This window comes from Musa acuminata, chromosome BXJ2-9, assembly GCF_036884655.1.
Source record: "Musa acuminata AAA Group cultivar baxijiao chromosome BXJ2-9, Cavendish_Baxijiao_AAA, whole genome shotgun sequence".
Taxonomy (NCBI): Eukaryota; Viridiplantae; Streptophyta; class Magnoliopsida; order Zingiberales; family Musaceae; genus Musa; species Musa acuminata.
This window is the reverse complement of record NC_088346.1, coordinates 4576605-4602340: the sequence shown is the minus strand read 5'-3', so window position 1 is coordinate 4602340 and position 25736 is coordinate 4576605. Positions and strand designations below refer to the sequence as shown.

General features: G+C 36.9%; 1 protein-coding gene across 3 annotated transcripts; it reads right to left on the bottom strand.

Annotated features, from left to right (window-relative positions):
* Nucleotides 1-16: 16 nt before the first annotated feature.
* LOC135622691 (DNA repair protein RAD50-like) lies at nucleotides 17-25223 on the bottom strand. 3 transcript variants are annotated; one of them, XM_065124741.1, is made up of 26 exons: nucleotides 24898-25223; nucleotides 24629-24796; nucleotides 24356-24531; nucleotides 22476-22590; nucleotides 21560-21788; nucleotides 20931-21109; nucleotides 20672-20842; nucleotides 19274-19378; nucleotides 19085-19192; nucleotides 18778-18989; nucleotides 18587-18679; nucleotides 17775-17902; nucleotides 16838-16952; nucleotides 16604-16733; nucleotides 16310-16519; nucleotides 15139-15347; nucleotides 6227-6428; nucleotides 4202-4371; nucleotides 3797-4121; nucleotides 2371-2496; nucleotides 2240-2292; nucleotides 1192-1342; nucleotides 1064-1126; nucleotides 656-789; nucleotides 435-563; nucleotides 17-361 (listed from the first exon to the last, which is right to left on the bottom strand). In XM_065124741.1, exons 1-26 carry the CDS (start codon nucleotides 25105-25107, stop codon nucleotides 322-324), a joined length of 3951 nt encoding a protein of 1316 aa, XP_064980813.1. In that variant the 5' UTR covers nucleotides 25108-25223; the 3' UTR covers nucleotides 17-321. The 3 variants fall into 3 exon arrangements, with proteins under 3 accessions (XP_064980813.1, XP_064980815.1, XP_064980814.1); XM_065124743.1 differs by lacking the exons at nucleotides 24629-24796; nucleotides 24898-25223 and having other exon boundaries at nucleotides 22385-22590; nucleotides 24356-24495; XM_065124742.1 differs by lacking the exons at nucleotides 17-361; nucleotides 435-563; nucleotides 656-789; nucleotides 1064-1126 and having other exon boundaries at nucleotides 1203-1342; nucleotides 2399-2496.
* Nucleotides 25224-25736: the final 513 nt, after the last annotated feature.

Genomic DNA, 25736 nt, shown 5'->3' with positions numbered 1-25736 from the left:
GAGAATGACAAATCCATGTGGAAGTGACTGATTGATTGCTGATCCATATAGTACAAAAGAAGCACTATTGGCGCATGTGGCGCTCTGCCACAAGAGACCGCGACAGGCAGAACAGTTGTTGGTAAGTAGTGTAGATCAATGGATTCTTAGCCGGAAGGAAAATTGTCGACGCCATGAATACATCGTGTTTTCACCACAAGAAAAGGCCTTACCGCTGCATCAAAGTCGCCTTCATCCTCTCGCCACTCGAGTTGTTGGAAAAATATGTTTCTCGACCGACCAGATTTTGGGTGCAGAAAGCTTCATCTTCGGATTGTGAAATCAGTCGAAAATTTCTTGAGCTTCGATGATGCTGTGTTGACTGGAATCAAATCCAAAACCAGCCGAGTATAAGTATCTTGAAAGCAAGATATCAAGAAGCACAATATGCTTACAGTTCATCCTTCGTGACGCGATAATATTTTTCAGCATGCTGACGTTGACCGATCAGCTGAGCAAACCTCTCATCGTGAGTAATTACTATCAACTGAAAATTCTCCTGGCCCTTCCGGTCTTCCATAATTCTGAGAGTACATTAACGAATGACAAGTAGTAGCCAAAGTCAGAACTTTCATAGCAATTCATCACTTCTACAGGATTCATCATGTCAAATTACCTTAAGAGAGCGGCAGCAAGACTTTCTGCGTTTGGCCCGTCCAAGTTGGTAGTTGGTTCATCAAGTGCTAGTATCCCGCAATTGAGACAAAATGTTTCTGCTAGAGCCAGTCTTATAATAAGCGAACCAAGAACCTGAAAACCAACATATGATGAACAAAATCATCAGTATTGTCAAGCCTGAAAAAGAACTAAATACTAGTGATCTTGCCAGCACAAGAGCTAAATATGTGGAAGGTACATGTATAGAACCCCAAATAGTTGGAAATTACAGTTTATTACTGTTGTTGTATGAGCAGTGCACATATTTAACTTGTGTATCAGTCAGCCAATGCTTGTCATCAAGAACTCATTTTGGTTTCTGATCGCCCTACCATCTATGCTTACTATAAACCAAACAAAACTTCACCTTCTGACCAGCACTACACCTTCCCCTCATCTCAAGCTCAGCATCGCCAGTCTGCATTAGGACCTGAATAGCAATTACATCAGAATCATCACTCACAATACTGTCTTGAATTATAATGTTTTCCTTACTCTGTAACTGTATGACCGAGTCCCAGCACCTTCGGAATCAGAATGAATACTTATGTAATCAATATCCTGCCCCCTATAAGTTTGCTGCCATAATTCCTTAATGATCATGTTTATTTCCTCCATCTTCATTGTATGAAAGCGCATGAGAGCCCTAGTGACAGATAACAGCTAATCAGAAAGTGAATTAGCCCTTTGGAACTAACCAAAGGAACAAGTAGAAAAAAGGAACGAACATTGTGCATTTGTTTGAATGCTCATCAGTTTAGCATGCAATTGAACTATCTAAGATTGAAGAGTGAATGCGAAGGATGTTTATCAAGAGCAAACCATCATCAACCACCATAAAAGTGATAAAGAGGAGGTAATGCTAACCAAGAATGGGGTGGAAAATAAAACTACAAACCAAGTAGCTACTTAAGAAAACTGACATCTGACAGGATTTCTCTTATCCAGAAATCAAGCTAAAAAGTGTTGTTACCCTGCACATGATTGCAGAACATTGATCATCACAAAACAGGAAGTATAGAGCTTATTATAATACAGAAACAACTGTCAAATTAATGATTCTCAAACAATCCTCAGTGGTGAACTACAGTTAAAAGGCACCTCATTAGATACTTTCTAAAGAGCCAAGTCCTAGATGCAATTTGAAAGCATTAACTGCTTGTAGCATGTGAAACACATTGGTGCACTGTGCATTCTGATGAACCTTCCATTCGGCGGAGGAATATGGCACCATTAGTAGAGTGGCAATGGTTTTGGGAACTTGCCATGCTCGGAATATACGTCATTCTTGAGGACCCCAGTGATACAGTGACCCTGATGAGCATGCCAAGAATTTGAGTGGGATGCCAAGATCACCATACCCCGATGATCACATCGACAGGCCAAAATATGAATAGCATATCTTCACTATAGAAACCTCGATGCTAATGATATTAGATATCAATGCTATGATATTAGATACCCAATACATAACATGATTGGCTACATAGGTGCTAATAAGCATTAGAGATGACGAAAGTTGATAATAAGATCAAGTGCTCACTTATCTAGTGCACTGTAGTATCTATCAAGGTCCTTGTTTGCCATTTCTGTTGTCTGCAAGCAGAGTGATCAATTCAGATATCCAATGGTAAAATGTAGAAGCTGAAATAGTGAAACAAGACATTTATATACCTTAAGTTGAATAAGCTGATTGAAATACCTTCTATCAATGTCATTATACTGAGCCTGTTTAAGGTCAAGCTTGTACTTTGATATGTTACTCTGATAGACAGAGAGAGTTCCATGACACCTATTCAGCTGTCAATGTAACATGACAAAATCAAGAAAGTGGCTGATTAATTAGAATGGAACATGTTTCCAAACATATGTACCACTTGGCTAACAGCAGCAATTTGCCTCATTGAGAGTAGGAAGATGAAACATGAACAGTGGGACCAGCAAGTTGACAACTTAATTAAAAAATACGGTTTGTCAAAGTAATTAGGTAATCGATACTGGCTGACAATTTTTTCTTTTTTTGGATAATATTCACATTAAGGGCAGACAACTGTCACTAAACAAATACAATTTGTCAAAGTAATCATGTATTGATACTGGCTAACATATTTCTGCTTGTCTGGATGTTATACATATCAAGATTTCATTTGTCTCCTTGAAATTTTTGCCCTCTGTTCCTGTGTTAAAAAATTCACCCTCATCTTTTAATCTATCATCTACCAAGTCTAGGAGAGTATTCACATACTACTCATGAGACTTTAGGCTGCATCATTATAAGAAGTCTTACAAGCCATAAGTTACCCACCAACAAGGTTCTGCAGTTCCTATCATTCATGTAAGAAAATTTTCCCAATAATTTTTCTCAGATACCTAATTCAGATGCCTCAGACATTCTGATTGAGGCTCTAGTGGTCAAGTTTCACATGTTTCAGGCATGTATTAGCTTCTTTGTAAATAATAAAATGTTATTTGTACAACAAAACTCAACTTGGCCTGCTCGTAGTACGATGTGCAAGGATATAATGTCAAATCAGTGCACCAACACTATCACTCCACTAGTGAAGGTCACTCAATCTGCCACAGGAAATAATCCTATTTTTTTCTAAAAGACACTTGTATGGATAAATATTTGCCATATGTTTATATAATTGAATAGTTGAAAGTTAATATTTCTTTACACCTAAAACACTAAAAGTTAGTGTTTAGTTGACAGAAGTTCATTATTACTTGGTAGTTCTTTGTTCTAGTTTCATATGTTTATGCGTAGCTTGGCAGACTGTGTTAAAACACATTGTCATTTTCAATTATATGTGACTATATTGCATATTTTGTTTTTTTATTTTCCTTGTATGCATTATGTGGTACCCAACCCACCTATATACTGCTACTTTTCAAATATTGACCAAAACTAAAATTAATGCAAGACTTAGTTGCATCACTTGTTCTAGATCAGGTTAATTTATAATTCAACTATACTAGAAATAATAAAAAGAAAATTTTAACAAGTCATCCATAGTTTTAAACAAAAAAAACTTCATATCAGTACTATTTCCTGAAATTCAACTTGATACAGACATATATATAAGTGATTAGATATTACCTCGGAGAGAAGTCTCTCTTTCTCCTGCAAATGCCTTTTCAGATCAGCTTCTAAACTCGACATACTGCCAATATTTAACACCTTCTCCTCCAGGGATTCAATCTCAAAAGTAAGTTCATCTACTTCAGCTTTCGTCTTCCTATAATTCAAGTTATCATCAATATTTCTTTTTAGTTGATCTTGGTTTCTCAGTAACTCCTTACTCTTGTTCAAATCAGCTGAAATTTCCTGCTTCTTAGTTTCACATTTCTGTAGCTGTGATTCAAACAAAGTGTGCTTTTCTTGCAAGTCCTTTAATTTCTCAACTTTCTTTGAGTCAAGGTACCTAGAACAGACATATTAGTTTAATCAATTAAAAATACACTGACACCAATATTTGCAACTAGAAAAGGCAAATCGACATACTCTTTGATCCGACGACTAAGTGTCATAAGCATCTCAATGTCCTGCTGAAAACTTCTTTTACTTTCTGCTTGCTCGTCATATTCTCGCTCAAGTTTCAGTTTTAAATCTGCATGATCTTGCAATAATTTATCTTTCTCCTTTATCAATGGAACAAGAGCTTCTGCTAAATGCTGGAAAGTTCACAAACGAAGTGAAGCAGAAATGTCAGATTAAAATGTCAATTAACATATAGAAAATACTGATCTTCACTAGTAAGGTTAGTCACCAAAATCCATGGGCCATCATGTTTATTCAGAAGGAGCACCAAAATTATCAAATTAGTAGGGACTGGTTGACATAGAATTGGTGGGAGCCTTGTGTGCCAGGCCACTCCTTTTAACGGTCACCAATTTCACATACTAGTTAATTATGATAAATAATGGTTATTTTACTTATTTCTTCTGAAAATTGGTAAAGGACCCCTCTCTAAGGTTCTTTAGGGTTAGCAAGGGCCCAACTTTCACACAAAAAAATGCCCTAAAGTATATGCAGAAATTTTCATGCTTATTGGATCACTGAAGTGGATGTGGTTTTTGGTTTTCATATGCGCAGAGTCTAAGGAAATAGGGTTACTACGTGTAGAGTATCTTTCCTAATTTGACATTACAAAGCAGTCCGCCTACTGATAAACTATTTAAAATCAACAGAGAAGAAGAGTATAAAGAGTGTTAAGAATATTTAGGTTCTTTGCCTGTAACTTTGATATATTAAAAAAATTACAACGAGAAAATTTGAAAGAAACATATTTACCTATGATATGTTGGGAATACAATTCCATGACAATCTCGTGTTTGACATGTATTTTTTTCAGATGAAGATTGCTGCCTTGAGCAAACCTTGCTATTCTGTTTTCTCATTCTTTGCCACAAATTCTAGCGGGTTGACCATTGGTTGTGTGAGTTGTATATGTAAATATAAAGTGATTTAAAGTTCTGTAGCCATATGCTCGGCAAAGCACCATTCCCCATGTGGGTAACATAGAGACCAGGTACATGAAAGTCTGCACCAGTCAACATGGCTAGTATTATCCTCAACACAGATATAAAATAGAAGAATTTTTAACACATGCTAAAATTAAGTTCATCATTTACCCTATCGGAGCATCATGATAACAGTGCATCAGTCAAAGGTTGCAGATATCTAAATCAGATTCTAGAAAAAATCACAAAAGCGTTCAGTGCCAATCAAATTTTGGTGTAAACAGATGTGGAGAAGATTTATGTGAAGAGTAGAGGCAACTGAAACATGTAAGTACTTGACAACCATGAGCAAGACGATGGCTACAACCAGTTTGTTTACACCATTAGTGGTCACATAAGGCCAGCTTAGGCCACATTCATGGAATAAGAAATAGAGAAAAAGTAATCATTTGACTGTAAATGAGCAAGGGTGAAAAGTACGTAAGTCATGATTTGCGCAAGGCATGAGAAAAAAGAAGGCAAGCTTACAATCATACCGACAAATTCTCATCCATATTTAATTCACCAAGTATTTGAAGGAGATTTGCTCTTAGTTTGATCAATAGTTAATGCATAGGCCAAGGCATTAAACATTTGTTTAAGTTGAAAAGGAAAATGCATCATTGTTCATCTATATTTTTTAACATGGTACTCTGCATGTCAGATTCAACTTCATGGGTGAAATTTTCTAGGCAGCGCAGAATCTCCTTTTTATCATTGAGGTCACAGAGAGAAAGCAACAAACTTAATAAACATCATAAAACAATCTTCGTCGCAATAATGACTGTAATCATATGTTAAAAGTGACTGTTGCAGACAAATGTAACAACTATTATCCATTTGAGGGATTAATATAACTTCAAACGTAAGCCAGCACAATTGCCTAATAGATAGATAAGGATCACAGAGAAAATTAAGTTGAAAAGACTAAAATATAACGGGACAAATAAGGGTAACAGATAAATAAGATAGACACAATATGATGGGATAAGTAACCCCTAGACACATGAAAATACTATTAAATTACCTTCTCATCTAGGTCTACTTGAGCATTTTCCTCAGCTAGAAGAACTAAATCCTCATCTGCTTTTTTGACTTTGTGCAATATACTAGAGGCTTTCAGTTTTTCCTCTCTAAGAGCATGCCACCTCATTTGAATACTTGACAAATCAGCATTGAGGAACTTTTGTTCTTCTCTCAGATTCTCTACATCAGTACTCAGTGACTCCCTAGTCATAGATTCCATGTAAACCTCAGATAAAAATCAGAAAGAACCAAGACAATAATATCTTTCATCAAATACTGGTTAAACGATTACCTTCACAGGAGTTGAGACCACACATGGAAATAGAAGGTAATAGAAAAAGAAATGATAAACATTTATGGCATACTTGCCAACTAAAAAGAAGAAAAATGTTCATCCATATATCTCATAAATCTCACTTATAATCAACCTCAAATAAATCAGCAAAGGGAAAAAAACACAGATCGCTGTATTAGTACTTCAACAACTAAAAATGAACAGAAAAAGTCATGATTTTTTAACCCGTCTAGTTGTCAAATATAAACATGATTGGTAAACTAAAGATTCTAATAAAGAAAATAATTTTGATGTTTTGTACACAAGCATATGTCAAACTGATGACCGCCAATTTATTCCAGCGCTACTCAAGTCATAGACCTACAACATTATTTGGGCGCATTCACATGCCTACCAAATGTCGTCAGAAGGAGCAATGCTGATGCTGCTTCAACACAGGCATGCTAGAAGCATGAATGTAAAAGAAAAAAAAAAGATCAGAGAAAGAGAGGACAAATCTAGGACTCACCTCAGATTGGTAAGTTCCAATGATGATCTTTAGATTAAAAGCCACCATGACATGACAACAAAAGACTATAAAAGTGACTAAATATTAAGTCAATCCAACAGGATAGCCAACTTGACTTCTCAATTCACATGCCAACCTAGTCCCTAACTTGAACAACAGTAATTTTCCCACAAAAAGATAGATCAAATGGATAACTAAATGCAAAACCAAAGTGCAACATATGAGTATTTAATAGGTTTATTTTTTCCTCTTTTCCATTCCTCCTAATCAGAAACAGAAAAGCCACTTTTCCTAAAGGCTCAATGGTAAACAGCATAAATCTCTAGTTGTGACCTGTTTCTTTGTCCCTTTTATTAAACTAATTTCTTATGATTGGTTACTCATACTTCTTGAAAGAAATAATTACTGTAACAGTGTTTAATACCTTTTGAGAAGTATGGTTAAGTCTTGTTTGATGTTTACGCCACAAAGCAGCATGCTAGCATGGACCAAAAGTTTGTACTTATCCAATATCACTAATCAATGAAGGAGAAAAAGAAAAAGGGCATTAGTGTGTAGCAATCAGTTTAAGGGAAACTAATTTAACCTTTTACCTATTCCCATTCTCAATATTGCACCATTAACCTCTCATATTTCTGAAACTGTGATAAATGAGATTGGTGAGCTAGGAATCTACCCATAGGGTCATACCACATGAATCTGGAACTTCTAGTTTTTGCCATATTTTGAAACTAAACTAGACTATCAAACCTTTAAACCAAACCACAGTGACAAATATAGATTCATTCTATCTAATGGTTTAAAACATCCACGCAATGACACGGGAGTGTCTAATTTACTACAATCTGATTATATGAGCTTGGATTATGATCTAGTATCTTTTTCAGTCAATAATGATGCCTCATAATCTTTATCTCAGCACACTCAAATATGACAGCTCATCAGCATATTCTCTGCAGAAAGTTGATGCTGTTTCAAGGTGCTTTTCTTCAAGACAAAGGAATGCATTAAAGGAGTTGGTTGGCAGCTGTGAACATTTCTTCATTACCAATGAGTGCATTAAAACAGTTGGTTAGTAGCTGTAAACACTTAATTTCGAAATTCCCTATGCATGAAGGGTTGTTTCATGCACTAGTATTTATTTTGGTGTTTAGGACTTAGAGAGGACTTTTTAGAAAACGAAGGATATTGGCAGAAGCTCTCTTGGAGTGCTCTTGTGAACTCTGTATCTCTTGGAAGTGCCCTTGGGTGGTGAGTCTTTTGCTTTCAGTTCTGTATCCTTGCTTATTATCATTAGGGTGGTGATCTTCTGTATCCCTTTTGATTTTTAAACTTGGTGGTGAACTATTTTACGTTTTACCGAAGTTTCTTCAAGAGTTCGTTCATTACCTTCTGTGACATTTTCTATCTGGACAACTGTTCTATCGGTGTTCTTTCAAAATCCATTCTGCAATTTTACCCTTCCCGGTATCAGTTTGGTATCAGAGCTAAAGGCTAGAGATCATGGCAAGGCGGAATGGAAAAGATGTAGTTGGTGAAGGTAGCGACCATGAAGATGATGCTAAGTCGTTGAGGCTGCAGCTACGAAAATTGCTGCGTAGCCTACAAGAAAAAAATGAAATAATCGATGAACTTCAAAGTAGACACAACCAGCCTGAAAATGAAGCTCGAGAGTTTATTTCTGATGATAATACACCTCATTTTTCAAGAGAGTCGAGAAGATGTCGGAGAAGAAATGAAGTCCAAGACGAGTGGCAGAATAAATATAACCCTAGATTTGATATTCCAGAATTTGAAGGTAAAATAAATGTTGATGACTTTATCGATTGGCTTAATACAGTAGAAAGAATTTTCGATTTTCATGAACCACCAGAACAAAGGAAGGTCAAACTTGTGGCACTCAAACTCAGGCGGAATGCATCTTTTTGGTGGGAAAATCTGAAGAAACAAAGAGAACGTGAGGGGAAGAGTAAGATCGTTACATGGGAGAAAATGAAAAGGGAGCTGAAGAGAAAATATTTACCTCATAATTATAGGCAAGAGATCTTTCTCAAAATACATGATTTCAAGCAAAAAGATCTTAGTGTGGAGGAGTACACTGCAGAATTTGATAATTTGATGTTAAAAGGAGAGCTTGTGGAACCGGAAGAGCAAACAATTGCAAGATACTTAGGAGGTCTGAAGTATGAGATTTCTAAAGTTGTTCAGCTACAGCCATATTGGTCTTTAAATGATGTGAGCCAGCTGGCATTAAAAGTTGAAAAGCAACAGAAGTTTGAAAAGAGTTTTCGGTATGGCTCAAAAGAAGGCTACACAAAAGGAGGAAGTTCCAAGCCTACTGTCCAAAGCAAGGTGATATCGAAGGTGCAAGAAAAGGGTGAAGAGTCTGCTGGCAACAAAAAAATACCTAATTCTTCTACCCTAAGTGGCCGAAAATGCTTCAAATGTCATGGTTTTGGACATATCGCGTCAGATTGTCCAAATAGGAGGATTGTAACTTTGGTTGAAGATCATAGTGATGGAGGCGAAGATGAAGCTAACGACGAACCAAAATACGATGATGATGAGGATGAGATTACTTATGCTGATCATGGTTTGTCTATTGTATTGCAACGTAGTTTACAAGTGTCATATGTGGCCGACGATGAAAGTTGGGTGAGAAAAAATGTATTTCACACTAAATGCACTTCTCTTGGCAAGGTGTGCTTGGTGATCATCGACAATGGCAGTTTTGAGAACGTGGTTTCTTTGGAGATGGTGCAGAAGCTGAATTTGGATACGATCTCTCATCCACATCCATACCAATTATGTTGGTTGCAAAAAGGAAATGACATCAAGGTAACTAAAAGATGTTTAGTTTCATTTTCTATTGGCAAGTATTATAAAGATAAAGTGTGGTGTGATGTTGCCCCTATGGATGCTTGTCATTTACTATTGGGAAGACCTTGGCATTATGATAGAAGAGTGTTGTATGATGGTTATAAACATACTTATTCTTTTAAAGTGAATGAAAAGAAGATTATCTTAGCTCCATTACAACCTTCCGAAATCAGTGCGCCAAAGAAGGAAGTTAGTGCTTTTATTTCTTATAGAGAATGCAGATATGAATTGGACAAGGGCGGTCATGTTTTGGCCCTAATGGTAGTAGAGGAGAACGAACAACATGAGGAGACACCGAAAATCATGCAACCAATCCTAGAAGAATTTCAAGATGTTATACCGGAAGAGATTCCACATGGCCTTCCACCTTTGAGAGACATTCAACATCACATTGATCTTATTCCGGGGGCTGTTCTACCTAATAAGGCTGCGTACAGAATGAGTCCTAAAGAACATGAAGAACTTCAAAGGCAAGTTGATGAATTGGTTAAAAAAGGGTTAATCCGGGAGAGCATGAGTCCTTGTGCGGTTCCTGCTTTGTTAGTGCCTAAGAAGGATGGTTCTTGGAGAATGTGCGTGGACAGTCGCACCATCAACAAAATCACAGTGGACTATCGCTTTCCTATTCCAAGGTTAGATGACTTACTTGATCAATTGTGTGGTGCTTGTATTTTCTCAAAAATTGATTTGAGGAGTGGTTATCACCAAATAAGAATGAGGCCCGGAGATGAGTGGAAAACAGCGTTTAAAACTATAGAAGGCTTATATGAATGGTTGGTTATGCCATTTGGACTATCTAATGCTCCTAGCACATTCATGAGATTTATGAATCATATACTTAAGCCATGCATTGGAATATTTGTTGTAGTTTATTTTGACGATATATTGGTGTACAGCAAGAGTGAAGAGGAGCATATGAGTCATCTGAAAGAGATCTTTCTTATTTTGAGGAAGCAGAAACTTTATGCTAATCTAAAGAAATGTGATTTCTTTACTTCTAGTGTGGTGTTTTTGGGGTATGTTGTTTCAAAAGATGGAATCATGATGGATCAAAGCAAGGTTGAAGCTATTCTCAATTGGCCAACACCTGCTTCATTACATGATATGAGGAGTTTTCATGGCTTAACATCTTTTTATAGAAGATTTATCAAGAGTTTCAGCTCTATTGTCGCTCCAATCACCGAATGTCTGAAGTGTGATAAATTCAAATGGACTAATGAGGCTAATGATGCTTTTGAGCTTTTGAAAAGAAAGGTTACTGAAGCTCCTATTTTAGTTCTACCAAATTTTGACAATGTGTTTGAAGTTGAATGTGATGCATCTAATGTGGGAATTGGTGCTGTTTTGAGTCAAGACGGAAAGCCCATTGCATTTTTTAGTGAAAAGCTGAATGATACGAGAAAGAAATACTCTACTTATGATAAGGAGTTTTATGCGATTTATCGAGCTTTGTCTCATTGGAGTCAATATCTTCTTGCTAAGCCATTTGTTCTATATTCTGATCACGAGGCATTAAAGTTCATTAATCATCAGCACAAGCTAAACAAGAGGCATGTAGCTTGGGTGGAGTTCTTACAATCTTACAACTTTACAATCAAGCACAAATCTGGTGTTCAAAATGTAGTTGCTGACGCATTGAGCAGAAAGCATTCTTTATTATTAGCAATGGAAGTCAAAGTGATTGGATTTGAAACATTCAAAGATCTATATGAGAATGATGTGGATTTTGGCTCGATATGGCAAAATTGCAAATCAGGTTCCTTTCAACAATTTTCGATCTTTGATGGTTTTCTTTTTCGAGATAATGCTTTATGTGTTCCAACTTGTTCTTTGAGACAAGTAATTCTAGCTGAAGCTCATGGTGGTGTTTTGGGAGGACATTTCGGTAGGGACAAGACTCTAGCTCTTGTTCAATCAAATTTTTACTGGCCTAAAATGTTCAGAGATGTGGATAGACATGTGAAGCAATGCCGATTATGTCATTTGGCAAAAACAAGAAGTCAAAATTCTGGGTTGTACACTCCATTGCCAGTGTCAAATGCTCCCTGGGAGGATGTGAGTCTTGATTTCGTTTTGGGACTGCCAAGAACTCAAAGGAACAAGGATTCTATCATGGTTGTTGTTGATAGATTTTCAAAAATGTCTCATTTTGTTCCATGCAATAAATCAAATGATGCATCTCATATTGCTGATTTATATTTTAAGGAGATTGTTAAGTTGCATGGTATTCCAAGAACTATGGTGTCTGATCGAGATTCAAAATTTGTTAGTCATTTTTTGAGAACTCTTTGGAGGAAGCTGGGTACTTCTTTGAATTTCAGCAGCTCGCATCATCCACAAACCGATGGGCAAACTGAGGTAACAAACCGAAGCTTGGGAAATTTGCTTAGAAGCTATGTTGGCAAGAATATTAAGCAATGGGATGTCATTCTTCCACAAATTGAATTTGCCTACAATCGTTCTATGCATCATAGTATTGATAAGAGTCCTTTTGAGGTAGTTTATGGTGCTAATCCTGCTGGCCCTTTGGACTTAATCCCTCATTCTACAACAAAGCAATTTAGTGGAGATGCTGATGAAAGAGCTAAGCAAATAAAGAAACTACATGAGGGTGTGAAAGCGACCATTGAGAAATAAAATGAGAGGTACATGCAAGCTGCTAACAAACACAGAAAACTTGTGGAGTTTAATGCAGGTGATTTGGTCTGGATTCATCTAAGGAAGGAGAGGTTTCCGCCGGGAAAATTTGGAAAATTGAAACCAAAGGCTGATGGTCCATTCAAGGTGCTTAAGAGAATTGGTAGAAATGCTTATGAGATAGAGCTACCTGAAGATTACGGAGTATCCCCAACATTTAATGTGGCTGATTTGAGTCCTTTTTATAATCATGTTGATGAATCAAACGAAGACTTGAGGACAAGTTTCATTCAACCGGGGGAGATTGACACGGGAGTGTCTAATTTACTACAATATGATTATATGAGCCTGGATTATGATCTAGTATCTTTTTCAGTCAATAATGATGCCTCATAATCTTTATCTCAGCACACTCAAATATGACAGCTCATCAGCATATTCTCTGCAGAAAGTTGATGCTGTTTCAAGGTGCTTTTCTTCAAGACAAAGGAATGCATTAAAGGAGTTGGTTGGCAGCTGTGAACATTTCTTCATTACCAATGAGTGCATTAAAACAGTTGGTTAGTAGCTGTAAACACTTAATTTCGAAATTTCCTATGCATGAAGGGTTGTTTCATGCACTAGTATTTATTTTGGTGTTTAGGACTTAGAGAGGACTTTTTAGAAAACGAAGGATATTGGCAGAAGCTCTCTTGGAGTGCTCTTGTGAACTTTGTATCTCTTGGAAGTGTCCTTGAGTGGTGAGTCTTTTGCTTTCAGTTTTGTATCCTTGCTTATTATCATTAGGGTGGTGATCTTCTGTATCCCTTTTGATTTTTAAACTTGGTGGTGAACTATTTTACGTTTTACCGAAGTTTCTTCAAGAGTTCGTTCATTACCTTCTGTGACATTTTCTATCTGGACAACTGTTCTATCGGTGTTCTTTCAAAATCCATTCTGCAATTTTACCCTTCCCGGTATCACGCAAACCCCTAATTTCAGCAAAGTTAATAAAAAACTAAAGTAGAGCTTAGACATAAATTGCCAAATGATAACTTTACAAGAAACAACAAAGAAGCTTTGACCACTCTTAGTTTGACTAGCGATACTGCATTAAACAGAGAACAATGGAGGAAAAAGATCCGTGTTGCTCATTGCACATTATGGCTTTGTCATTTTTGTCAGTCGCAGACAGTAGCACGCTAGATGCATTCAAAGCTTTTAAAAAAAATGTCTATGGATTCAGTTTCAGGGTCTTTAAAATTCGGCCACAGAAGCAAGAGAAACAGAGGAAGGTTCCTGGGGAGTAACCATCTGTTGTCTCAAAGAAATTGAAGGAATCTGACCATACTGGTTCAAATGATATGTATGTAAACAAAATTCCTCCTTTTTCCATGTAGAGTAGCAAGATGACAAGATCTGAGAGATGTTATCATGTCAGTAGTCCCAGGACCTACTAGCCAGGTATGTAATAATGTGCCTTCTTTCCTCTCTTCTGGTTTCTTTTTTCTTTCTTTCATTTTTCTTCAGCCAGGATGAGCACGACGGCAGACTGTACTATGTTGACACTTGACAGCACATGCCCATCCAGTGTCTAGCACAGGCTTGCCACTTAATTGCATTTTTTACTTCTTAATAATTAATTATGACTTTCCAAGGAAAATAATTAAAGGTCCACCCATAAAACAAACTGAACAAATATTTGAAAACAAGAAGATGAAATTATTATATATTTCTCAGTGAAGGGAAAGACTTGGTGCCACAGTAAGGTTGTAGTTGACCATGGTTCAAAACTTCAGGTCATGGCAAAAGCCTCATTGCTAGCAGGGTTAAGGTTGCATACATTGAACTGTTCCCTAAACTTGCTAATGTAGGAGCCTCATGCACTGGACTGCCCTTCTTTACAAGGATCAAAATATTAAGAACCATCAAACTTAATATGTTATGCTTGATCATTCCTAGTGAAGGTCAAGAGATGTTAACAAGCTCCAACATATCTTCCAGAAGAAGGGACACCTTTAGATGGTATAGGAAACATTGGTTATATTTGTGATTATATGTGTCTCAAGGTTGAAGCCCTTAAAATCGAAGTATCAGTGAATAAAATCCAGGAATTTATGTATCTCACTCCAGAAAGTAGCAGATTAAGAAAAAATGTATACGAATAAGATGCCAAAAGAATCCTATCAAGTCTAACTGGTTTTCTAGATGACCATTATTCATTCTTAAATTTACTTTGAGGTTGTAAATAACTCACCAAACTGTTGTGGGCGTAAAATGAAGTTTCTAATAATTGGAAGAAATAACCTGAATCAAAATTTATATTAGATCAAGAACCTGGGTGTGCTAGATTCAGATTTAATGTTCATACTAATGGGATCCTACAATAAATTTCACGCCCAGGGCTAGATTCAGTATCTCAAATTCCATAGATCACGCTGATAGCAAACATCACAAAATCTGGATACGATTTGATATCCTTCTCCCGTCTCAATCTGGGCAAGATCATTCCATAGGGATGAACCATTTTTAATTATTAATTGAAGGTGCTTTGTGAAAACTATTAGTTCCTCATCCCTCCATGCCAACAGGAACTGATGCCGATGATGAATACCTTTTGCTTTGCAGAGAATTAAGCTGTAGCTGAATTTCCTCCATAGATCTGACACCTTGTCCTCGAGAATCTAGCTTATACTCCAAATCTTCAATTTGGGGTTTCAAATTCTCCATTTCCTGCCAAAGCCGGTCAATAGTTTCCACTGGTTGAAGTAAAACTTCTACAGCATCCTTCTCAGTCTTAACATGAGCTAGAACCCCTACAAGCTGCAGTCAAGCACCGCAACAAAGTCAGAATGATACCTATTTTATAATATTCACCTAACCACAGTAAAAGAAGTTGTTTAGTAACTGACGACAAAAGAATAAAACAAAGTGGTGTTAGATACCTCAGAAAAGATTTGCAAGTAGCTTGACATAACAAATGCAAAAGCCAAAATTGAACAAAGGCATATCAACTCACAACTACTACAAAAATTCTTAGTTTTTAGGTTTACCTTCATTAGATTGGCATCTTTCACATATAATATGTTAGTACCCAACTGCCAAATATATTTAAGCAAAGCAGATACTTCGAGAAAATCTGCTAGAAATTCTCTTGGGTATGTATTAAAAAAAAAGGTTCCCAGGATCAGAAATAAAAAAAGATCAAACTTAGTACGTGCACATGTTGTCAGCATTGATTTGAAAACTCAACCTTTGCTTGTCAGTGAATCATATGTACCTCTAGATGTGTGATCACACAGATGACAGGCTAAAGAGAAAATAAAATGCTATAAACACAAGCTCCATAACTACTTATCAAACTTGAAATTTAAAACTGTAACAGAATTTGCACACCTAGTAACTGGAAGTGCCTGTCAGAGCACCACTGCTTTATCAGTGGCTTTGGAAAAAATATGGAAGCACATTAATTGACAAGTAACAGTTGAGAACAATAAAGAAGCTACTCACATGCTTGTGAAAACTTGTGAAAGCTCAAAGCACATGATGAAAGAAAGATGTCAACTTAATAGGATTCTGGAAAATTTTTGTAGCAAAGACGGGACTTCAATTTAATTTCAGAATGTTCAGAAAATCACACAAAAAATCCACTAAAAATGATTCTAAGGCAACTTCTATGCCCAGTTAAGATAACTACATTTGCTAAGATACTGACGAAGTCAAGTCACCATAGTCATTCAACATGAAAACCTGAGTTTACTGGATCGAAAGATAGGTTATATTACATCGTCAAATGCCTGAGACTTCTGACTGAGATCTTCTGTGAGTTCTTTCAGATTTTTCTCTGCTAAAGGGATTGCTTCCTTTCCAAGTTTAACATATTCCTCATATATCATGCGGAGCTTGTCCAACTGCTGGAAATGTGTATCAGCATTTGAAGACTCCACAGCCAATAGTTTCATATGCTCTGCAGAACTTGCACTTTTAACTCTTTGCTGAAATTTGGAAGAGGTTCAACAACAGCACTTAGGACAATGACATCAGTAGCCTGCTTTAATTTTACTTTAAACCATACTGACCTTCTTGACAAATTCATCCTCTTCTTCAGGTGAGAAAGGTCGTTCACAACAAGGACATATATGATGTGCACGAGCAACTCTTTCAAAAGGATCAAACATTTGGCGCATACCATCTGCAATGTTGTATTTGCTGCGTGGAGAATTTAAATGGATGACAAATGCTTACATATTCATCTAACAGAAACTGACTTGTGTAATATATGAAAATCAAAAACCATCTACAGATTAAGAAACCTCTTCTGAACATCTTTTTTCTCCATAGCCTCAAGAAGAACTTTGGTAAATGAACCTATATCTGCCGGTGCTTGGATCAAGGCCTGGAGTTTTGAATCAAGAAACCTTCTCTTTGCTACATAAAAGGTCATCACTCAAATCAAAACCTCAATCTAAATTAAAAGTTATGAAAAAGAATGGATAAAAGATAAATAAGTCAAAACTCAAAACTCGAAAGTACCTATAGACTATAGAGTACCAGTTCACTTGAAACTGGTATGTATAAAGTACAAGTTTGACACACAACCAAGTATAACAAAAACGCAGGAGGAAGATTTTTGAAATTTAGGGCTCTGATCCCAAGTAGTTTCTGGATTGACAGACAAGTTTGATATCTAACAAATAATAAAATATAAACTTAAGATTAAGTAGATGAAGCTGGAAATATTACTTATGTTTAGGGAATACCAATCTTGAGTTCAATTGTCTACCAGCCAAAACCATGCAATTAGTTGATTAACAATACTTGTCTACTAACATTTCAAACATGATAGTGATCCTCTATTTCAATTCGTTCACCAGCATGCGCCGACATGCTTATAAACAAAAGTCCAATGAAACAACAAATCTCAAAAAACAGAAAAAGATGCCTTTTTATCTCTATGCATGTAACACAACAAACTAAGTCATACACCATGTATGAGTAGTGTAAAATTTTTTTCAAAAAAATCTGTTGAACTTCAAATTTCTGTAAGACAAAAGTAGAAATTGTTTCAAGCTCGGGACAGTTATTACAAAATAGCATAATAAAAGGGCATCCTTAGTAGGAAGATAATAACAGAAAAGCCTGCAAATAAAGAATTTGGCACTTTCAATCAATAGCTAGCCTAATCATTGCTAAGAGAGAAGAGGGGCAAACTGAACATTTAAGATGGCAAGGAAAAAAAAAAGAAATTACCATCCACATCTTTTTGAAGCTTTAAAATGTGGCTTTTAGCATCTTGTATTTTCATCTGCACCAATTTCACTTCCTTTTCTGCTTCCAGAGTTTTTGAGTTCAAGTCATCATACTCTTTCTTTGAAGACCTTAATTGGAAAGTTCACCAAACTTAAGTGACACAACCAACATAACAGAATACAGATATGCAGTACAGTCAAAGAACAGCATTTAACCAGACACAATAAACTTAGAACACTGCTAGCACAGAAACAAATATCACATAGATTAAGGCACTGGTTATACCTACTCTTTAATTCAATTGTGCCTAGAGCACTGGTCTTCCCCTATTTAACTTTCAGCTACTTAACATTAAGTTTTGGCTCTTCATCCTCTATAAGGAAAAAATGCTCTTACGGATTAAAGACATATAGCAGCTATGGTAATGCTGAGAGTTGAATTTTACAATTATGTTTCTTCATACATATGCACGTGTAATTCTATCAAACTTTCATATGATACAGATTTTGAGTCACAGGAAAAGGTTTCATAACATGAAACAAAGATCGGCTGAGCTGAAGTAAATGTTTTAAAGAATACCGGTTACATAAAAGATATGCCTTTTTCCTGTCCTAGATTCAAGATTACATAAAACATAAAACTAAGACATATATCAGGAAAAATAAAAGATAAACTTGTTTTCTTATGAATTTATATTACAGTATCTAAAAAGAGGACTAACAGGACTGAAAAAAGTTTTGTTTTTTTAATGAAGAACAAATCCAACAGATGATCCTATAAAATATCAACAGAGAAAGAGATAATAACACAACCCAAAGGCATGAGTGGCCTCCTTCTTGAGATCTTTGTCAGAAGGAACTCTTCCTTTCAGCACACCTCTGATTTTTTCTTTGTATTCTTCCATTCTGAAAGTTAGCACAAAGTTAAAAATCGAAAGACAAAGAAACAGATGATGAATATGAACTAATTACTAAATTCACAATAAAAGGAGTAAAGAACTTGCATTTTTTTTTGTTTCCTCTTGCAGCTCTCAAACTCTTCCTTCTTCATATCCAGCTTCACCCTATCCTCAGAGTCACTGGCCAAGATATCTTTCTCACGGTATAGAGCTTTGATCTTTTGGTCCAAACTAAACATTTCAGTGCGTTTTTGACTGATGGTGGCTTCGTAGTCCTTTTCTCCCAGTAGAAGTGTCTTCCTTTCAACCTCAATTTGCTATCAATAAACCCAAATGTATGGTGTGTCAAAGTTTGCTTCTTCCAGAAGAAAGAAATCAAGACAGATACCAGAAAGCAAGGGACAGGACATACAAAGCTTCTTTCCCTTTCATCTATGTGAGACAGATTAAGGTTTGACAATTCATGATCTGCAAGATCTCGCTCGTTGGCTTTCTCTTTCATGCGCTTTGAAATGCCTAACTGATAAACACTTGCAGGGATTAATTCCAGCAGTAAGTATCATACCTTTAACAACAACAATCTAAACAGTTTGTTACAAACCTTGGTCTCACTCTTGGCCTGTTTCTGACTTTCAACTTCACTACAACGAGCATTTGCTGTGACATAACGTTCCCATAAAAACTTAAGCTCCATTTCATTTGATTTCTGTATACAACAATAGTTGGTGTTAGAGCTGAAATGTGAAAAAAAAGTATCTTATAAAACTGTTCTTGAACATCATTTGTTAAGCATAAAAATATATATCTCTAGATGCTGTAGCATAAACCACTGAATTCCATGTTCCGTGATCCTTCAATAATCCCACAACAAAAAACAGTTATATTAGACTGGATGGGCCTACTACTAACATGGACTTAAGATTTTGGATTATACGATTAAGGATCATTTTGTCCAAATTATTGGATCTGTAGGTCTGTTTATTTTATCATCACAAATTAGTATTGGAGTAGAATGTAGGAGCATGTGTGTGCAGATTAAACCAATAAAAAAGGTCTATTCACATACAATCTCAAAGGGCAAGTTGCAGCTCAAAACCAACATTGTGGTATCATGCTCCCGCATACCTTCATGCTCATCATGTATACAAAAAAACCATATAACAAATGTTAAGGCAGCACTTGGCCCTCAATTTTGTGCACGGCTCAATTTTAATTCTACATCAATTAAACATGCGATAATACTTGATAACTCTTCTACCAGTTGCTAAATACTTTTTGATATTCCAATTTTCCAGCTTCACAATTTAGCTTCATCTCCACTTATGAATCAACATCATGCTTTTGAAAACATTGACTTGTTACATCATATGACATTGCAGCAAGCTCATCTATGCTAGGCATAAAAAAATATTCTCTGATGATAACTTCAGGTGTGAAAACGTTTAGAGAACATTCGGTTGCCGTGGCAGAGCTTACTTTCACATTCCACCTTCAATGCCCTCAATATCTCCAATGCACTAGTTAAGCACATCAGTCTTTACCAAGTGACATCCTGTTACCCAAAAGTTGTTGTCTCATGGAACACGGGCAACACCAACACCATTCTGCACAACATGAATCCATGCCATGCCAGTTGACACGCCCTTGTGCTGACTGACAAGTCATATACAGCCACCAAAATTGGCTTCACAAGAGTAATGTATGTGAAACTAAATTGAAGGAATTAGTATTAGCACTAACAGTGTTAATCATGCTTTGTTCGTTTAACAAGTGGAAAAGAGAAGTTATTTCGGACTATAGAGAGGATAAACAGAAATTGCGACCGACTAACTGTAATATCCTATAAAAAGTGACAATTCAGACAAAATAAGAATATTCACTAAAATCCATGGAAACTATGTGATTATAACAAACTAAAAGAGATAAGACTTAAAGGGTATGGAACAGAGATAGTCTTTGATGAACCATAATATAAAGAATATAGAGAAAATATATGCACCTTTTTATCTTGTAATTCCTTCTCAACATCCAACAGTCTTGTCTTTGTGCGATTTGTAAGGTTCAAAGCAACATCATTGCTAAAGGGGGCATCAGGAAGAGAACCAAGATTATACTTTGTAAATATCCTCAGGATCGTTGAATCACGTTCACGTCTCAAAGACATATGAGCCTAAAAGATTATGTCAATCTTTAAACTAAAGCCATTAAACAAATTAGAAATGAACTGATAAAGCTTAAATTGAATCCTGGAAACATACGTCTGCTTCAGCCTGAAGTTTCCCAATCTCACGTGTCGTGTCATTTATTGTCTGCAAAAGCAGGGAACTTTTGGTTTCTTCATCATTCATCTCCCTTTCCAGCTTACTAATTTTTGTTTCAAGTAATGCAATCCTTTCCTCAAATTTCATTTGCCATTCTTTCAACTCCTCATCAGTATCTAGAAGAAGGATAGGCATTAATGATAAACAAGACCACAAGGCTGAGTATACTTGCAAGCAGCATGCATCAACAGAACCATGAAAGTGGTCCATACATGCAAGAAAACCTTAGCACTTATCTGTTCCCGACTTTTAAAAAAAAAACCACTATTGACTCAAGTCAGTCAACCAAGGATTGCACTTGCTAGCCATGTCAATCCCTACCAGCTGGCAGATGTTTTGCCAGCTCAAGACTCCTCATAATGCCAGCAAGGCTGTCATTATCCACTATTAGGCCTGCTGCTGGCTTGTGTCTGCCAACAGACCTTATGCCATTATCCTTATGCGTATTACCAGTACAGGGCATCTAAGCAAAAGTGATATCTTGGGAGTCGACCACTTTCATGTGCCTTCATCAGAAGCATAATTTTCTAGTCATTTGCTAAGTTTATGGTAATTGATTGATGAACCTTCATTTTCCTCCGCAAGAGCAGCATATTGTGTCTGCTGAAGTTTATACAACGTGCTTCTAGCAGTAGTTCTCATTGAAATCTGATCTTGGAGCTTCCTCAATTCCTTCAGTGTGGTTTCTGCGTGCAGTATTTTATTCTCAATGCCTTCAATGTTCCCCTCTAACTCCTTTATTTGAGCTTTTAAGAATTCAGATTTCTCTTGATCTTGAGCAATATTCTCACGAAGCTGCGAGCAAAACAAACTCAGATTACTAAAAGACTGTTCACCAACTAATGTTGCAGAAAACAGAAACACCACTAGAAATTTATGCTGATCACATATACTAGGAAACTATATCCAATAAGAAAATATAAAATTTTATAGCAAAATGTTAAAGTCATACAGCACAATGATGTCATTTTTCATACAGCACAATGATGTCATTTTGTCAGCTCTTTCCTTATCTATTATCATTCAAGGTCAAGCGTTTCACAAGGGTCCTGAAGTCAGCATTTAATCCAAGCCCAAAGCTAAACGGTGAAGGAATGCATCGGTGGATACAATAGTGTAATTTTTGGGTCATGAAAGAACAGGAGATTCAATTCAGGTATGGTCACCTTATGGTCACAAGCCCTAGTTACTCATGTCCAAGTAAATATGGAAATAATTGCACTCAGTTAGCAGTCTGCACTCAATTCACTGTAGCATAAGCATTCTAGTGCAAAGTAGTAAGAGGTATTTTTCAAGTCCAAAATGTAGAGGAATATCAATCTGTTGATCGAAATTATCAACTTTAATGGAAAAAAAATGCATACTAAATTTCCCATAGTTGCATGGGTCACCTGCAAATGGTTTATACAACAAGAAGTATGAGACATCTGCTGCTTGAAGTGGAACAGGATGCAAAACAAGGCAGACAATTTTTTAGAGGACCTTATAAGCTGCATCTTTCAGAGTTTGCAGGTTCTCCAACTTCAGCTTGTACATTTTTATCTCCTGTGCTTGTTCCTTGTGAAGTTTCTTTATGGCCTCTAAAGCTTTGGTGTAGCTAGGAGAGAGAATCCCAAACTACAAGTTAGAGATATCCAATAAATGCAATTGAAACATTATAAAAGACAAGAACAGAGAAGGTATAGCAACAGTCAGCATTCTTTCAAGTAGAATGCATGGACATCGGTATTAAATAAAGCAATCAGGATTTAGCAGGGAAAAGTTTAGTCTGCACAAGAACTGCAGTTCAAAGGAAATAGAAAAGTGCAAAAAAAAGCAATTGACTGGTTTTCTATTTTGTCAATCTCAGAGTCTGAGATGGAAACAACTTTAGTATGTCCAAACTTCTAAAAAGAGGACCTTGTATTAAGCAATAGATTAGAAATCCAAAAAGAATGAAACATCCGGATGGCTACTAACTTCAAATTTTATTACTATTAATCGAACCTAGCAATATATTCTTCAAAGAAGATGTCATTATTGGCTCAAGAATAGGTGACAAGGAATAATTAGATTAATAAAGATATATTTTCATCAGTGGTTTCAAAAGGCGTTAAGTGCTCACCTCGCTCGAGCACCTCGCAGAAACCCCAGGCGCAGCGCTTCAATGAAGCACTACTCGGGTGCTCGCTCAGGCGAGCACTCGAGTCAACTTTAGGACTTGGGTTCAATCGTTGGTTCGATTGGACTTATAAGTTGGTTCAATCAAACCAACTAACATAGTCCAACCCCCTCCCTCGACCAACACAGTAAAAGAAAAGAAACCCTACATCTGTCACCTTTATTCGCTCTGCCAACCGTCGTCAGCAACCTCGTCCAATCTCGTATGCCGCTGCAACTCAGCTACCGTCGCTGCAGCTCGTCCGTCGCTAGAGCTCGTCCGCCATTGCAACTCATCTGTTGTTGGAGCTCGTCCACCACTGCAGCTCGTCTAAACCCTAAACCACTTCCGCTGCTATAACTCTGTCAGCTGCTGTAGTAGCTCTGTCCATCACCGATGGCAACCTCTTCCATCCGCCGCCTTTGCACACTCCGTTTGACGCTGCAGCTCTGTCCGTTGTCATTGACAACATCGTCTACTGCCTTCCTCCGCCACTGCAGCTTCATCCATTCGCAGCTGCAGTTTCGTTTGCCACCCTCTGCTTCCCCCACCTTCCTATTAATTAGATTGCTTTGTCTATTCCCCCACCTTCCTGTTAATTAACTGGTTGGCTCTTGTCCAACTTTGGTCAAGAAACTCCCTGGTTAACAAAACATTCCTGGTATACATGAAACTCTCTTAGCTTTAAATTGTTGATGTCTTAGAGCAGCAAAACATTCCTGGTTAATAAGATGCTTTTGGAGCAGTTTAATTCTAACATAGGTCTTCATAAACATGTTTAACATATTTTTATTTAGTTGTATATTATTTTAATTATAATATTCAGGAACACCTCGGACGTTTTGGGACCTTGGTGTCTTTTAGTGCCTAGTGCCTTTTAAATCACTGATTTTCATTCTAAAACTAGATATTTACTATGCTATCATTAATGAATTCTTCCACATATAGGGCAGAATTAAGCCTCTGAGACTATGCATTGTCTGATGGAACAAGTGTGTCCGTAAACGTTCCAGAGTGTTTTGAAAGCACTGTACAGAATATGATGTACAGACCTATTTTTGAAGGTTTGCAAACCATATAATTCAAATCCAGAAGTCAAAGGATAATCTTAGCTTCTCAATAAGGCAAAAGACAAAACACGCATCCACAAGACAGAAACAGTTGCAACCATTGTCAGCAAACGTGCAGTTGAAATCAAGTTTAGGTAAGAAAGAGGTAATACCGGGTGGCAGAGAATATGTCATCAAACTTCTTCTTGAGGGTCGAAGGGTCCTGAAGAGGCCAGTTGGATTCGTCCTGGTGCACGAATATCACGTTCTCCAGGATCGCCTTGGAGACGCCCATCAGCGCGGGGATCTCACGGTCCATGTCGGCACATCGATAGCTAAGGCAGACCTTCTGCACTCAACAAGGCAAAAAAAGGATCAGCGTGTCAAAGGCACGTCAATTGGTGAGACTGAAGAGAGGAGGGAGGGGGAAAAGGAAGGGAAGGGACCTCCCCAGTGTGGGGATTGATGGTCTGGAGGACGCTCTCGATGGCCTTGAACTCCATCTTGGAGGCCTTCTGGGTGAGCTGGAAGGAGCGGATGCAGACCACGTCCTTGCCGGCGGCCGTCTTGAACCGCAGCTTAATCTGCCCCTTGGTCTCCGTCTCGCCCGCCACCTTCGCATGGAAAAAATCCCCGAAAGCGAATCAAAACGACGAAAAGCAGCCGGAGACGACGACGACGACGACATCAAAGGGGATCGAGAAGGGAGGAAAACCTTGGGGTCGTGGATGAAGCTGTGGCCGGAGCGAGAGTTGGGCGGGAGTTCACCGGTGCAAGAGAGCTTGAGGCACTCGATGATGGTGGTCTTGCCGGCGCCGTTGGGGCCGACGATGAGAGTGAGCGGCTTGAAGAAGGTAATGACGTGCTTGTTCTCCGGGCTGAAGCTCCGGATCCCCTTGACCAGCATCTTGTCCACCGTACTCATCTTTCCTTTTCCCTCTCGCTCTACTCTCCCCTTCTCTTTGGCTTGTCGATCACGCTTACCCTCTCCACCTCTCCATCTCTTGCTGTTTCTTCTCCTCGAGGGTTTTGGCTGTTGATTGCCCCTCTTGTAACGGCAAAATAAACGAGGCATGGGGTTTATATATCATCTATAAGCGAATTCTCGAAAAAAAAAACTATTTTTTTCGTTTAGAATACCTTTTTTTAATTTCGGAAAAGACGTTATTTATTTATCATAATTTTTCCTTAAGAGTACACTTATACATATATATATATATATATATATATATATATATATATATATATATATGTATATATATATATATATATGTATATATATATATATGTATGTATATATATATATATATGTATATATATATATATATGTATATATATATATGTATATATATATATATGTATATATATATATGTAATGTATATATATGTATATATACATATATATGTATATATATATATACATATATATGTATATATACATATATATACATATATATGTATATATACATATATATATATATATATATATATATATATATTAGGTCCTTATAATATGTATATAAATATACATATCTCGGTTACAATGTTTCTCTG